Below are 17366 nucleotides of genomic sequence, written 5' to 3'. Positions count from 1 at the left end.
AGAGTAGGCATAGAACAATTGGGTCAAGAGAACTGAAAATGAAATTATGCGAAATTCAAGGGAAACAAATGCTGCATTGTGGGGAAAAAACATGGTGATTGCACTTGGGAATGGCATTTTGCTTACTGCACTTGTGGACATACATGAGCCTATTGGTTGACACTGCTTAGAGTTGCACATGGTTGTCCACAAAAATCCCCAATCCTTCTCGATTAAGGAGGCCCCCAATATACTATCATTTTATGTTTAACTAACATTTATGTTATTTTTACCAAAGTGCATAACCTTGTATTTATCAACACTGAATCTCATCTGCTGCTCAGTTCTCCAATTTAGTTAAATCACTCTGCAAAGTGGCAGCATTCTGAATGGAATTTATTGTTTTACATATACAGGTATCGGACCCCTTATCCGGAAGCCCATTATCCAGAAAGTTCTGAATTACGGAAAGGCCATCTCCCATAGACTCCATTTTAATCAAATTATTCACATTTTTAAAAATGATTCCCTTTTCTCTGTACAGTACCTTGTACAGTACCTTGTACTTGATCCCAACTAAGATATAATTAATCCTTATTAGAGCCAAAACAATACTATTGGTTTAAATACTGTTTGAATATTTTTCTAGTCGACTTTGGGTAGGAGGTCTGAATTACGGAAAAACCCCTTATCTGGAAAACCCCAGGTCCCAAGCATTCTGGATAATGGGTCCCATGCCTGTAATTTTTTTCAGTGTCATCAGCAAAAATAGAGACAGTGAGGCAATACAGGTATGGGATCTGTTATCCGGAAACCCATTATCCAGAAAGTTCCGAATTACGGAAAGAAAATAATTCTAATTTTTAAAAACAATTTCCTTTTTCTCTGTAATAATAAAACAGTACCTTGTACTTGATCCCAACTAAGATATAATTAATCCTTATTAGAGTGTAAACAATCCTATTGGGTTTAAATGATGTTTAAATGATTTTTTAGTAGACTTGAGGTATGGAGATCCAAATTATGGAAAGATTCCTTATCCGGAAAGCCCTGGGTCCCTAGCATTCTGGATAACAGGTCCCATACCTGTACTTGCAAAACCCACCTAAAGGACATTAATAAGTAAAAAAATATACGGAAAAAGGGTTGACTGAAGGACAGAGAGAAAAATAGATAATGGAGTTAAGTGGTAAGGAGGCAAGACGCAAGGAAAGCACATAAGCTGTAAAAAAGGATAAAGGGGTAAGGGAAAAGAAAAACCGGAAACATTGATTTATGAAAAAAAAATCCCAGTGCACTAACAAGTAGTGAGAGCTAACTGGTACTAAACCTGTGTGTCCTTTACCCCTTTTATAAGGTAATCCCTATTTATACTGAAGTAAAAAAGCCCAATGATGCGGCACTGCTTAACACTGCTGTAGGTTACTACAGTAAATACATTCTGAATCACCTTAAAATATTCCATGAGTGATCTGGAGTACTTCATAGCATGGTCCTTCTTCAGCTTAAACATTCTCAAGTAGAGTAATGACAAGCATCGGTAGCTGTAGTAATTAGCAGAAGGATTACATTAATTGCAGATTTAAGTGAAACAGTCAGGCAACAACACATACAAATGATATAAAAACATATATTTTCCTTATTCTCTTCAAAGGAAAGTATTGAAACATACAAATAAATGTAATAAAAATGAAAAGGCATTAAAATGCCATCTTGATGACAATATAAATGGGAAGAATAAATGTTTAGTCAGCTGCTAACAGAGCCCATTAGTTATCCTTTAATAGTTTAATGGAAAACAAGAATAATGATCTTGTGTAAGCTGCTTAAGTACTGCTGTAGTTTTAAAGTCTTTTAGTGGATTTTAGCTGCTTTGACATTGTCTCTGTGGACTCACCATAAAACCACTAACTTCTTTTCTCCTTCAGTGGCAGCTGAGCCTGTGAAATTCTTCAGTCTCATGGCATACCTTTTAAAAGAGAGAAGAACAATTTGGGTAAAAGAAAACATGACAAACTCTACAATCTCAAAATGTGTAAATATACTGTTTTCTTTAACATAAGTATTCTCTTCCTTCTGATGTCTGATATTATCGGGAAGCCAATATTTGTGATATTTGAGTTAGTACTTTTATCTGCACTTTAGAAAAAAGCAAGTTGACATATGTAGCGCTAATAATCAGGGTTCAAATTCTTTCCACAATGGTTTTTTTTTTATATTTGAATTTTGCAGGAATTCGAATTTCAAAAGCTCTAACGTTCGATATTTATTAAGTACAAAAATTCCAAAAGCCCGAATGTAAACTTCGGCAGCTAAAAGCTTTCAAGTTCATGTAGAAGTCAATGGAAGTTGTACTAAGCTAAATTCAAGCCATTATTTAGATCCGAGATTTTTTCAAGTGTTTTTTTGATCTTATAAACTCACAAATTCAAGGGATTTGAGTTTTTTCCACAATTTTTTTCAATCAAGTTTTTTTTCTATTCTGAATAGAAAATTCACAAATTTGAAAACTGATAAATAAGTAGTGATGAGTGAATCTGTCCCGCTTCGCGAAACTGTGAAAAAAATTTGCAAAACGGCGAAAATTCCGCTAAACATGACTTTTTTGTCATTTTTTTTGATGCACGTCATTTTTTTCCACCTTTTTTATCATGTGGCAATTTTTTTCCATGCTGAATTTTTGCACCCGTTTCGCGAAAAAATCCGCCGTGAATTGGCCATGAATCCACGTCTGCCAAAAGAATTCCGCTCATCACTCTAAATTAGCCCTTAAGTATGGCCCACCTACTTTAGACAGCTGGAGGGCTGTAACATTTTGTAACATTCTAATCTATCTTATCTCAATAACTCTACTAATGAATGCTGGGTTCGAGAACCATGGCCATATTCATTCTTTGCTATAAACATACAGCAGCTAGGATCTAAGCCAGAATGCATAGCAGAATTGCTGCTTTAGAAAGGACAGAAAGTAGAAATGGCTTGAGAAGGCAAATAAGTAGTTCTATGTATTATTCTGTTATCTGCATTCTGCCTCTCTCCTTTACAAAATTTCTAATTAGTGATGAGCAAATTTTTTTGCCAGGCATGGATTCACAGAGAAATTCCGCGTTTCATGACCTGCAAATTTTTTTCGCAAAACTGCGGCAAAAATTTGCCATGAAAAAAGTCTCCCCAAAAATGTCGCCAGGACTATAAATGCCCATTGACTTTAATGCATTTGGAGTGAAAAAAAAGTCGCTTGTAAAAATTTGTCACGCAAAAAATTTGTCGCCTGCTGACTTCAATGTGTTTTGCAATTTCTTCACCATTTCCTGAATTTTTCAGCAGTTGTGCAGACTTTTCGGTGAAGCAAAACAGATTAGCTCATCCCTATTTCTAATATATATATACTTTGCCTACATAGTCACGTACCCCACTCACTAAGGTATATTTAGATAGAACTTGCTAGAGCTGCAATGGTAATTAGTACATTGAAGGTAGGAATCCACATTTATATGAGTCTGTAGAAGTACAGGAACCGTCCCTCAACATTTCTGAATGATGTATAATGACTGTTATTTGTTTCACAACTGCTGAACGTAGCATAATGCATGTTGTGTTAATGTCTGCTATCTAACTTTCTTCCTATTTAGATTCCCATTTTGGGATATTGCCCCTGTAATCCATTGATACTACCATATGCTCTATTGTAGCTTTCATTGCATTTACATGAGTAAGTATGCTTTTTTTACTGTATTTTACATAGTGAAAATCAATTTCTCAACTCTTAAGAGTCTTAACATCATTTCACAGGTACTTGTGTTAGAATACTTAATAGGGCTCAAAGTTGCTCAAAAGAGATTTTCACATCAGCTAACCCAAATTAGAAAGCAAACTTATGCTTAGAAACATAAGCATTTGTTTATCAATGGGAGGGAAGCCCTTTTCTGCAGAAAAAAAGTCTCACTCTTTGAAAGTTTCCATATAGTTTAATTTTTCTGTTTGTTTTACCAGTCTGCACTCCAGCTCATTAATTTCCTTCTTAAAGGGATACTGTCATGATTTTTATGGTATACTTTTTATTTCTAAATTACACTGTTTACACAGCAAATAATTCAGTCTGCCATTTAAAATTTTATTCTTGAACCAACAAATGTATTTTTTAGCTGTAGTATTGGTGTGTAGTAATTGGTGTGTATTGTGCCTGAGTCTGAGCTTTCAGAAGGAGCCAGCCCTACACATTAGAACTGCTTTCAGGTAACCTATTGTTTCTCCTACTCACTGGAAAAGTCTTGAATTGTATTTCTTACTATTGAGTGCTATTCTGACTTGGAGCTGCTATGTTGCTACCTTCCCATTGTTCTGCTGATTGGCTGCTGGGAGGGGGGATGAAATCACTTTAACTTGCAGCTCAGCAGTAAAGTGTGACTGAAGTTCATCAGAGCACAAGTCACATGGTTGTAGCACTCTGGGAAATGAAGAATATGGCTAGCCCCATGTGAAATTTCAAAATTAAATATTAAAAAATCTGTTTGTGTTTTTGAAAAACGTATTTCAAAGCAGGATTCTGCTGGAGAATAAATCAATAAACTGGCACAAAGAAGCATGTTCCTTGGACACAATGAACCTGACCCCAGGAGCTGGAGTTTCCAGCTTCTTTATTAACTAGAAATCTTTGTAGGGATAAGTAAATAGATTTTCTTCAGCAGTCAACAGTAAATGACATATCTGATAAATAGATATACATTTAATATAGTGGATTGGACTAGAAAGTCAAGGCAAATATTAATATTTTCCAAGAATGAAGTTATCCTTATAAAAAAATATACAAAATACTGCAATAGGAAATAAGACTTTCTTTCATATTAGACTATTTTGTTTCACCATCTGAAAAAAAAGTAATAAGAAGTAGCCTATGAACAAAACTAATTTTACCGGTGATGATTTTTAAGGGTACATAATGGTTAAATGATTAAGGATTGCAAGCATGAATGAGACCTGGTAAATTGGCCGCTGCCGAACAGGCAGAAAAGTTGCTAGAGATCCTTGCATACTATTAGAACCTAAAATAGTAGATAAATAATAAACTGTCATTGATATAATCATTGGAGTCAGAACTGCTTTAAAAACTTTTTAAGAATACTCGTGAGTTTGGAGTTGGTTGCCACTGCCTGTCTCATGAAAATAATTCACATTATTACTAATTTGTACACCTGTATTTCTGCCAGCAAGTTTCCCCCTGACAAGCACTATGATGTATATTTATTTTCTTTTACAAAGCCAGTGTTTGTTACAAACAATACACTGATAGAATTTGCAGAATCCAAGCTGGCAGATACTGTAGATGTCCTAAACACACTAACATTGTTTACTGTATCTAACAACAAAATCTACTTCCTTATAGTAATAAAAGACCTCAATGCCACCACAAAGCTGTTTGTTCTTTAGTCCTCAGTGTGACCTGCAAGAAGGGAGACCCAGCCACATGTTCTTTAGATTGTAATGGTTTAATAAAGTGCTCTCCAAGCATTCTGAAAGGTATAATGTAATTATAGTGTCAGAAATGGTCGGTTAGGAGCAGAACTACTGAATGCTTAAATGTATAACTATAAATGAAGAAACCTTAGGGCAAATCATTAATGGCTGTACTCCAGTAAAGGCAAACACCCTCCAGTGGGGCAAAAAAGGGAATGAAAGGTGAGAACAAGTTAAAGTAGCTGGATTTAGGGAGAATAAAGCAAGGGAGGAAAAATTTGTAGTAATAATGGAAATAAAGGGTGTGACACTAATAAAACTCAAATGGGTTTGAGTAGGGCATAGAATTAGTAGTACTCCTTATGACAATTAATTAAAGGAAAAGGAAGGGTACAGGAGGTTTCAAAATTTTAGCCCTCTCCCCCCACCAGTGATTGTAATTTTTTAAAATGAGCTGTGTAACAGAGTCTCACTTTTAATCTAGTGCAGAGACTGATCAGGGAGGACTAAGAGACTACATTATTAATGGTATTGGACTAACAACTAACGTTGCATAAGACCAATAATAATGCTGGGCAAGGACTAAATTTTTTATGCAACTGCACAAATGCAGTTGATAGCTGCTCAGACAGTTTCAGTTTGCCAGATTGGTTGATCAACAGTTAAGCTGGCCATAAATGTCTCAATTTTAGTCTTCTTCCGAGGAATGTTCGGATATTGGTCATACGTTTTAATGCGATGATCTAAAACTAATATTAAGACTGAAATTGCAGGATAAAGCCCTAAAAATAGCAAATCGGAGGATGTTCTGAACATGAAACAGTTAGTAGACACCAATTGAACGAAAGTGACTTCCATTGCAGGTCCCCAAGGATATCTTCTTCGGATACACAATACATGCTCAGATTTTAACATTAACTGACCTAAATTTTCGAACCAGGCCAATCGACTAAACGACCGATTGACATGGTATAAAAATAGTACAATAATTCTAAACCCACACATGGTCCGAAAATCTACAAAACTAGGTTTCATACAATTTTATCTGTGCATGTATGACCAGCTTTACACAAGTGTTATCAGCTAAATGTTCAGCACAGAGCATCTTCCCCCACACTATACCCCAATATGTAATAAAAGGCACTCATTTTGCCCAGTAGCAGTAACACATAGCAACCAATAAGATGTTTGCTTTTAAACAGGTGACCAGTAAAAGCTACGTGCTCATTATTAGCCATGGGTTACTTACACCTAGGAAAACTTTGTATCTTTTATTACATAGTTACTTAGGGGCTGATTTACTAAGACATGAATTCCGACCGAATTGGAAAAATTCCGATTGGAAAACGAACATTTTGCGACTTTTTCGTATTTTTTGCGATTTTTTCAGCGCCTTTACGACTTTTCGGAAATTATCGCGACTTTTTCGTTACCAATACGATTTGCGCGAAAACACGCGAGTTTTTCGTAGCCATTCCGAAAGTTGCGATTTTTTCGTAGCGTTAAAACTTGCGCAAAAAGTTGCGATTTTTTCGTAGTGTTAAAAATTGCGCAAAACGTCGCGCCTTTTAAGTTTTAACGCTATGAAAAAAGCGCAACTTTTCGCGCAAGTTTTAACGCTACGAAAAAATCGCAACTTTCGGAATGGCTACGAAAAACTCAAGTTTTTCCGCAAAAATCGTATTGGTAACGAAAAAGTCGCGGTAATTTTCTGAAAAAATCGCAAAATACCGATCATTACGAAAAAAACGCAATCGGACGCATTTGGCCCGTTCGTGAGTAAGTAAATGGGCCCCTTAGGGTTTAAAAAAGAGTCCCCAATAGATCTTATAGTTTGAGTGGAAAATTAATGAACTGTTGAATATGCATTCTTCTTAAGGTTAAGGTGAGCTGAGAGATCTCACTAATAACATCCTCCGCAGTATTTTTTGTATTATTTCAAACACATTAATAATCAAATAAAATTTGGTGCACATTTTTGACAATCACATTTTCATGACAAAACAAAATAGTTTCCCTGTAGGAAAACTGGGGTAGGGAACAAGTCCAAAATCTACTTCTTTTGTACATAATATCTTTATCTTTCGTATTGTACCATTCCAAGACAGCTATCTCAGCCAGATATTAATATGACTGCGCTTTATAGTCACCCTCTACATCTCAATTTAAATTTTATGAATATTGCAAATTATAACAAGTCACATTATAACCTCTAAAGGGGCTAATTTATAAAAGCACTGTCCATCAATTACAAATTTTCCATCACATTAATAAGATGGCAAGAAGTAATTATGATGACTTCAGAGATGAAGATGCCTTGAACAAATCATTATACTGAAATTATTTTTTTTTAACTTAGCAGGTTCTAATTACAACTGAAATGAGATAAGGAAAATGATCACAAAATAGACATTAACCTGATGAGTTCCACAGTCTCTGAATACATAGTGTATGGGGATTTAGCTTCTAATGGATCTCGCTCCATGGCATTTCCACACTCAATGAAAGAGAGGGCAGCATCTGCATAATTGACAGCTTTGCCAAACTTCTCCATCTGAAACAAATGATAATAATAGTTATACTAGGTCCGTATGCTATAAAAGAATACACATAACATTATGAGATTATTGGACCCACTGAACAACTACTAAGTATGTGATTTTTGCCAGATTTAATGTCCTATGACTTCATAATTCTAAAGTGAAGTAATTCACCTCTTCGTAAAAATACATGTAATTACTTTAGCTTTTAGGTTTTTTGGAAATCTTCTAAAAGCAAACACGTCACAGAACAACAGAAAACTCCACTTTTGCACTGTACATGACATAATAACTAAAAGTTTCAACTGGTAAACCATTCCAGCCCTTCTGGAAAACTATAATGAGAGTTAGAAAAAGTAAGTTAAAGAAATAGCTATAAAACAAATGGGAAGAGAAGTTCTGTTGGGTTCACTGTGAAATTAGTGCAGAACTAAAAGGTAATGCTTGAACAATTTATTATTTGGAACGCCAACATGGGCTAATTATATACAATTGTGTTCAGAAAGCAGAGATAAAACATAGAGAACAAGCAGAAAGTGTAGCAAAAAAAAGACAAGATGTCCTCTGCACTCACCCATTATGAATATGCTAAGGACATTCTGTTCATTAAGCTGCCAAAAAGCCCTTTCCTTTAACAAATAAGGGATTATTTGCCCATATAGTGCAATATATTCTAACTGGACAACTATGTCAAAGTTATTTCTGGCCTGGCCAGTCCTGCGCTCACTCTCTACTCATTCTACTGCTTAATTATACATTTTATACAGGGACTTGCAAAACAGGGAGTTTTACCTGCAACTTGCCAAATGGTTGCCCCTTTTTTTACATCATAGGGATCAACTGACTGTAGCTGGAAAGGATGGGAGCTACAACATGGAGCTGGCCACTGCTCCTGTATAAACTATAGCAAATAAGGGGAAGTTTGGCTCACCACTACATTTTAAACCTTTAGAGGCAGGGGTGAAATGAGGGTGTGACCGCACAATTCATACAGACAAAGACAAGAGGACTTCTGCACTCACCCATTATCATTGTGCAAAGGACATTAAGACATTTTGTGCATTAAGCTACCAAAAATGTCCTTTCCTTTTGTACATTCACAAAGATTCCTAATAAAATGTAAAAACCTTTTTTTCCTTTTAATTTTTAATTCATTCAATCTTTATCAATTCGGATCTTTTAATAAATGACTAGACATTTGTGGTTTTCATGGAAATGAGTTTATTTTTGGTCTGAAACCACAAAAATCATAGTGTTGATAAATCTGCCCCTTAGAGTTACACCTCCTTATATTTGTAAATCATGTTTTGACTATAATGCGGATAGCCATAGCATCTAGATGGAAAACACCCACCCTTCCAAACTGGACAGCAATCTATCGAAACATAAATAGCAATAAAGATTTTGAATATAGGCCTATTTACAAAACAGGATACCCAAGTTCCTCAAAGTTTGGACCCTTTGGGAATTGCTCCCACCAACCCAAGGATAATCCTTTAGATAGATATACTATTAAACCTTTGCATTTGATACACCATGTGGTTACAGTGTTTATCTCTATGTTTTAGTTTGATAGTTGATACAAGTTTGCACCTCCTTGTGGTACATAAGAAGTTCCTTATCCTTTGAGGAGCTTGCCCAGAGATGCACCCATTAGTATAATAACAGATGCATCTGGAATCCAGCAGTCTTGATAATAGTCTCAATAATCGTTTATTCAATCCTCTGTATTTGTCTCCCTGACACTGTTAGCGTTTACTTGCAACCTGAATTTAAAAAAAAAAAATGACTGATAACTCAAACTTACCAGTGCATCAGCTTTGTGCTTCAGTCTTTTAGCTTCCTGCATGTAATAGTCAGCATTATGTAACCTAAAACAAGCAAATATAGCATCAAGTTACTAATTTTAAGACACAAATTACATTATTATGCTTGCCTAGGGCTTGAAGTGCGTATAAAAAAATTTCACTAGAAAAGCACATTATTAAATTGTTGCCAATGGTATCATTATCATCTATTAAGTATAACTTGCTATGTCTATGCACTTTGTGTGACACATACTGAGATGGTAAAATAGCAAGTACTAGTAATATGATCATTGAAAATAACAAAGGAAGTAGAGAGATTACTATTTGTTAAGTGACAAATTAAAGAAGACCCTTATATATAATACTATATAATAATATAATAATAATATAATACCAAAACAACCTTTCAAAAGGGTATTCTTTATACAGCTAAACACCCCACAGGTATTAGCCCCACCTTGGGTGCACTGATGACTATTTATTGCTATAGCATTACTTCCCTTCTAAATCTGCCTTGGATTTGGAAGTGTGCACCTGTAGTACTGAATTTCACTCTTCACATTTCATGTTTCTAAAAGCAAAGAATGATATAACTATGAGAGGAAGTTCACTGGAACCCTGCCTATAATTAAAGGAAGTGATTATTGCTTAAATATATGCAATGTGGGTTCTGGTTTAGAATAGAAGTGACATTCTCTTTGTTTATGAAATGAAAGCAAATTCACATAATTTAAGAAGATAATTGAACTCACTAGGCCATAACAAGGTACATTCTGTTATTTGTGATGGAGCAGATAATGGAGAGTTCTACCCTATCAAAGAGACAATCAACTGACCTGACAACCTCCCAATCTGTAGGTCACCACCAAAAGGAATATAAATGCTAAACATTACATTTGGGGCTACCTGGAGCTAATATTATTTTTTTCAGCTGTTCAAACTTATTTTCCTTAATTCACCTCACAATTTTCTATAGTCATTAATTACCACCAACTTTAAACACTAAGCCTCATATGTAAAAGGCAATTAGTTTGCCCATGTGCAGTATCCCATAGCAACCAATAAAATATTTGCTTTTAAACAGGTGACCAGTAAATGCTACCTGCTAACTGGTTGCTATAGGTTATTCCACCTGGGCAATCTTAGTGCCTTAAATTAAATCACACAGCGTCGGACTGGGCTGCCAGGGCACCTGCATGCATAGGTAAACTGGGCTATGAACCCATAGTATACAGGTAACCCATGAACAAAGTCATACGAGCTTTGATAAACACTACAAATCACTATTTCATTTTCATTAACTTACGTATCATCAAAAGTTATTTTTGATCTTCGATAATCAATGTTTCCATTAGTTAATGTAGTCTCTGTTGACCATATATCTGGTTCTGAGTGATCATGATCAATGTTTTCAATAACACAACTCGCTGGCCTGCTGTGATCTTCCTCCTGTCAATACAGATATGATTATTAATAAGAACTGCACCAATATTCAAATACTTGCAAGTATGATTATACAAGCCTTTAAGTTTAATACATGTATCTACGAGTGCAATACACAAGCTACATTTATTTGATAACCATTAATATGGACTATCAAATATAAAGTAAATAGCACTAGTGCCTAATTAAATAATAATGAAAATGTTTTTTTAAAAGATTAGTAACCAAATGGATGGAACAAATAGTATTATGATTGCTTATTGGCTGTTTCTCTGATGTGCACCACTAACCATTTCTGTAATCTATGTATTTCAGTGTGGATATAAATGTATGGTTTCCACTAAAGCGTAATTCTGCTTATAATATACAGGCGTGGGTACCGTTATTTGGAAACCTGTTATTCAGAAAGCTCTGAATTATGGGAAGGCCATCTCCCATAGACTCCATTATAATCATGTAATTGCCTTGTACTTGATTCCAACTAAGATGTAATTACCCCTTATTGGAGGCAAAATAATCCTATTGGGTTTATAAAGACCACTTTTCTGGAAAACCCCAGGTCCCAGTCTTAATAACAGGTCCCAACCTTTATACAGAAGCACTTTTTAAGGTGTCAATAACTTGTGCTCAGGGTCTTGAAGTGCTATGTGCAAGTACAAGGCAGCCTTTATCACAGTTTGTGCTCCCTAATTTACACGTGTGCATAATGCACAATGGTGCCGGTGCCTGCCCTGCACAAATACGGCACTACCTAATTGCATATATTAGGACAAAAGTAAACCATGAATAAATTATTACCAAGACACTGTGTAAAACACAGATGGAAAGCAGGGCTACTTACACAGCTTATTTTTGCATTGGCTGCCATATTGCTGTTCTTTCTGTGCCGTGTATTAGTGCTGGCTGTATGCATAGAGGTTGTGACATTGCTCTCCTGGCTGAAGGAGCCATTATCACTGGAATGCCTTCTACAGATTGGCTCATCGCCTAATGGTGACAGCAGAGGAGGAAACACTTTCTCCTCTCTTTTCTTTGTTGTCCTTTTTGTTCTGACAGAAAGAAGACAAATCATTAACCAATGCTCCAATTCTTTTTATAAAGTCAACATCACAATCAACAAACTGGCTGAGTACTTATGGTCTGCCAAGTAATTTCATTTTCCTGGCAATGAGACATTTAAATAGATATCAGAGGTCTACACACATAATTATGATAGGAATTGGAACATCTAAGTTTATTATTTTCTTCATGTCAGGAATGAGTCTCTGTAAGGCCAGTAAGTCATGGCAGGTCAGCATTCTGGTACCTTTCCAGGCAAGAGTCAGCAGATTAAAATTATTTTTTATCAGTACAGGAGAGAATGTGAACCCTTCTGTAACACTGCTGCAATATCATAGGCTGAATAAAAATTCATGTTTCAGTACAAGTTTTTACTGAGGGAGATCATATGTTGAGGGATACAGGTAGTTGGCCAGGGGAGAGATGGAATACCTGTGACTGTGCACAGACTGACACTGTCCACCTTATAAAGGTGCAATCAATGTTAATATAAATGATTACTAGGAAACTGCTGCGCTAATAAATATCCACCAACTTGTAAAGAATGTTTGATAAATCAATTTCACTAAACATCTGTATTTCTTTTGTTACAGTTGTTAACATATTGTAAGACTTATACTTGAATTCCTCAACTCAACACTATTTTTTTACAGCTGCATCCAACACACTTAGGCTGTGAGTTGCTGACAGATTTCATCTGTTCTTATTGGCTGATTCTATTGATTTGCAACATACAGCAAGGCTGGATTGTTTGCAAAAGGGAAAAAATGAAAAGCCTATGTAGAACAAAAAGGCTTATGAATCATCCACAGTCTGAGTTTATATCAATGACAGGTCCCTTTAAAAACCTGTACCAGTACTGTACTTTAGATGTTGGGGCACAAAGGTGGTATATGCTTAAAGCCAACCATTATGTACTGGGAAATCCAGCATTCAATTGAAAACCAACATTTTTTAAAAACTGACAGCTCTATAGAACCCCATTTTTAGATGAGAATTGGGTAAAGAAAGGAGTCTGATATCTTTAAAAAGTCTAGGTTGTACATTTTACAAAAAGCATAATTTGTCAGAAGAAACTGTTTTGAACTACAGTGAGAGACTTATAAAAAATGATGGACTTCTCTCTCATTTTATTAAGGAAAAGACATCATTAGCAGACATTAATTGTTACATATTGTTGCGCTAATTGTTACTTAGATTGAGCTGTTACTGCTCTAAAAATGGCTCTTTAATTGCAATAATAACCAATTGTGAATAAATTTATTGGAATAATTAAACATGTTTAATGGCTTAATTTGCCAACATGTTTTTCTAATTGAAATGCAAAGACAAACTGTTCATACGACAGCAGACACAGAGCATCTCAGACAGATTTATGTACAAGAGGTAAACCATTGCTAGGATTCTGGCAAAACACAGAACTAACTGTACGTATTGAGCAGTGGGAATGGGAACAGTGATCCTCCCCTTGTTTATATGCCTGTATCCAAGTAGAGTTAAATAAATGAAATACATCTGACCATAGGAAAGGAACCTTCCCTTTTTATAATTCATTTACTAAGTGTTATTCCCATTTAGTGATTATTTATGAATCCAACTACAGATATCTTTAACCCCTCAAAGCTTAGGGGCTGATTTACTAAGACACGAATTCGAATCCGAATTGGAAAAATTCCGATTGGAAAACGAACATTTTGCGACTTTTTCGTATTTTTTGCGATTTTTTCGGCGTCTTTACGACTTTTCGGAAATTATCGCGACTTTTTCGTTACCAATACGATTTGCGTGAAAAAACGCGAGTTTTTCGTAGCCATTACAAAAGTTGCGCAAAATGTGCCGATTTTTTCGTAGCGTTAAAACTTGCGCGAAAAGTCGCACCTTTTTCGTAGCGTTAAAACTTAAAAGGCGCAACGTTTCGCGCAAGTTTTAACGCTACGAAAAAATCGCCAGATTTTGCGCAACTTTCAGAATGGCTACGAAAAACTTCGAACTACGAAATTTCCGAAAAAAATCGCAAAATACCGATCATTATGAAAAAAAACGCAATCGGACACATTCGGCCCGTTCGTGGGTTAGTAAATGTGCCCCTTAGTGTGTTCCCACCTTGTAGTAGGTCTAACAGTCTGCAAGGAAAAATCGCAATCAAGCCTACTATGCAGCTGTAGTAACATACTACATATAATGGGTGGACATGTCCTTCATAAAGGAAGATGCATTTGAAACTGAAAGGGAGAAATTTAGATCTGAACCTCCTGCAACACCTATTAAGTGCATGCGATGTCACTCAGGGGTTAAGGCTATAGAGGCAGTGGACTAGTGATGAGCAATCTGCACAATTTCGCAAAACTGCTGAAATTTTTTTTTTTTTTAAGCAACCGTTACTTTTTTCTAACTTGACAAATTTTTGTCATGCTGAATTTTTGTGCCAGTTTCACAAAAAAAAATTGATAATGCTGAAATGTGGAATTTCGCTGTGAATCTTTAGTGGTTTTTATTTTCGCTAAAACTACAAATGCCAAGTAATTTATTTAAAAAAACTAATATAAAAAGCACAAAGAAAACAACAGTGAAAAGAATCTGAATAAGAATAGGTTAACCTTGAAATCCTTGTAATGGAAGAATTTTCATGTGCTCACAAATGTGAAAAAACTTCTTAAACCACAAATTAAATAAAATAATAAATTAAATAAAGATTGTTACAATATGTCTAGGACAGCCCCCACTAACTTCTACATGACTTCGCTAGCTCTCAGATGGCAAAGTTTTGTATTAATGTATTCATTAATTTTTTATGTTTTCGTAATTATTAAAAAAGTATAATTTATGAAAACAAATTAAATATGGAACATTAGTAAATCTGCCCTCAAATTTCTGTCTAGAAGTCTGAGTTTGTTTAAAGGAAGAAGTTCTAATTGTTAAATGTTGTAAAATATAATTTACATTTAAAGTTCATTTCACCACATTTCACCATATACAGGTAAATAAAATTAATTAAATACCAATAGAAAGCCTGTTGAGTTGTTTCACTGTGTGAGCTCAGAAATCCCTGGTTCTTCAAAAAGATACTTCTACCTACAAATAATAATTTTTATCTTTCCTGTATTTTATTGTTTTAAAGATGTGAGCCAAATCTACAGAAATAAATGACTTCCCTTAATAACCATGGATTTCAATCAGTATTCCTAGATAGAGAATATCTCCTGGCTAATGCTGGGGAAACAAATAATTTTATAGTGTCAATTGGTTGATGCATTACAATAGAATGTGCAATTGAACCTTTTTAGATTCTAAAAATAATTTCCCCAGGTACTCTAATTCATAAAACGAGCAGCCTTGGGCTCTGACATGTGGATTCTATTCAGTAGTATGAAAATAATCAAAGTAAAATGGTGTCCAGCTTTCTGACAAACAATATTTTTGAGGAACACCAAGATCAAATGGCTTGTTCTAATAAAACAAACAGGTATCAAGATATTGAGGAAAAATACTGGGTATTAGTAAGAAGCTTTATATAAATATGTTTAATGAAAACAGACACTCTAGGATGCAAAAACACTCCATCTGCAACAAACTTTACCCCACCATAAAGACTTCCATAAATCACTTAAAAATTCTATGGGCGTATGGTGTATTCTATGGGTGTATGGAACGTAAAAATAAAAGAGACCACACATTTAATGCAGAACTATGAGCCAATAGCCCTTGCCTTTCACATCAAACAATGAGATTGGATCCCTCCCCAGCAATGTTTCCTCTAAGCTTTGGGTTCCTGCGAAAGTACATAAACTTTGAGACTAGCACGCACCATAAAACGTGCATGCAAAGAATTTTGTGTGAAAACACATACATTTGTACTGCACACACAAGTTTTGTAAAGTGCACACAAAGTTTTAAAAAGTGTGCACTAAAGAAATGTATTTCCTCTCTACCTATGAAGCTAGCCAGGCCCCATGTTTGGAAAAAACTGCCAACATGGAGGCCTTTTTTTCTATCATGGTAGAAAGAAGCTTCTCTAACAAGGTAGGGCAATGTACACTATATGCTATTCAGCTAAAATATCCTTAATTTCAGTGGTTTTTCACCTCACCATTGAGGCCAATGTATTTTTCCGTTCAAGCGCATTTATAGATGGGAGGAAACGATTATAAAGTTGAACTTATCTCTTAGATACAAAATGCTATGGTTCAGGCTTGGCATTAGCCTCTTTTTTGATTTGTAATACAGTTTAAAGTAATAGAAAAATGGCTCAATTATTATCTATAGTGATGAGCGAATTTTTTTGCAAGGCATGGATTCGCTGACAAATTCTGCTTTTTGCTGTTGCCAATTTTTTTTTGCAAAACTGCAGCGAGGATTCACAAAAAGTCGCATAGTAAGAAAAAAGCTGTGGTCACATCAAAAAAAGTCACGCGGTAGTGGCATTTTGTGAATTTTATGCTGTTTCATGATATTTTTAGTAGTTCAGTTCAAAACATGTTGTGTCAATAAACCAGTCATTTGTAGCAAAGAACTGGTGTAAGTATGTACTCAGGGGTGAAACATAGTGGAACATCTGTGTAGGTCAACTTCATAATTTAATTCTCCTGTTCAGGAAATCTAAATTCAATCATTGAATTCCCCAAGCTTAAGTCATAATACAAGCTGTATATAATAATAATAATTATAATAATAATCAAAGATTATCACCACTGTGTAAGAACTGTGTAGAGAAATCACAATGATTACTTTTCCATTTTATATAGATAGAGCATATGAAAAGACACTTACTCTTTAGTGCTGGTGATCCTGGTGCTGGGTATTGGAGATATACAGGGAGGAAGTAAACATGGTGGAGTGTTGTCCTCCAGTCTCTGCCTTTTGTTATCACTCTGCGTATCAGAGCTTTCAGTTTGCTTTAAATAGGAAAAAAATATAAAGGAAACTTCAGACAAGCTAAGATGCATTGCATACTTTCATATCTCTTATGTCATTTAGACATTATCTGTAATTCCTTATGATTGCATAGTGTTTTACTGAACAAAGAGAACCTACCGTAACTCATACTGTAGAAAGAATTGTTAAACTGGTGTTATATGGGGTTTCC

The 17366-nt window shown here is 35.2% G+C and overlaps 1 protein-coding gene across 1 annotated transcript in view; it reads right to left on the bottom strand.

The window, feature by feature from the left end:
• Nucleotides 1-17366, bottom strand: part of aff2 (AF4/FMR2 family member 2) — a 332688-nt gene that overhangs the window by 19100 nt on the left and 296222 nt on the right. Inside the window, exons 12-18 of the mRNA XM_002934547.5 lie at nt 17051-17175; nt 12066-12273; nt 11088-11230; nt 9781-9844; nt 7851-7987; nt 1877-1948; nt 1430-1523 (exon numbers count right to left, since the gene is read on the bottom strand). Coding sequence (XP_002934593.2) covers nt 1430-1523; nt 1877-1948; nt 7851-7987; nt 9781-9844; nt 11088-11230; nt 12066-12273; nt 17051-17175 — 843 coding nt within the window. The remainder of the gene's footprint in view (nt 1-1429; nt 1524-1876; nt 1949-7850; nt 7988-9780; nt 9845-11087; nt 11231-12065; nt 12274-17050; nt 17176-17366) is intronic.

The sequence above is a fragment of the Xenopus tropicalis genome, chromosome 8 (genome assembly GCF_000004195.4).
Source record: "Xenopus tropicalis strain Nigerian chromosome 8, UCB_Xtro_10.0, whole genome shotgun sequence".
Classification (NCBI taxonomy): Eukaryota; Metazoa; Chordata; class Amphibia; order Anura; family Pipidae; genus Xenopus; species Xenopus tropicalis.
This window is presented reverse-complemented; position numbering and strand designations above follow the sequence as displayed.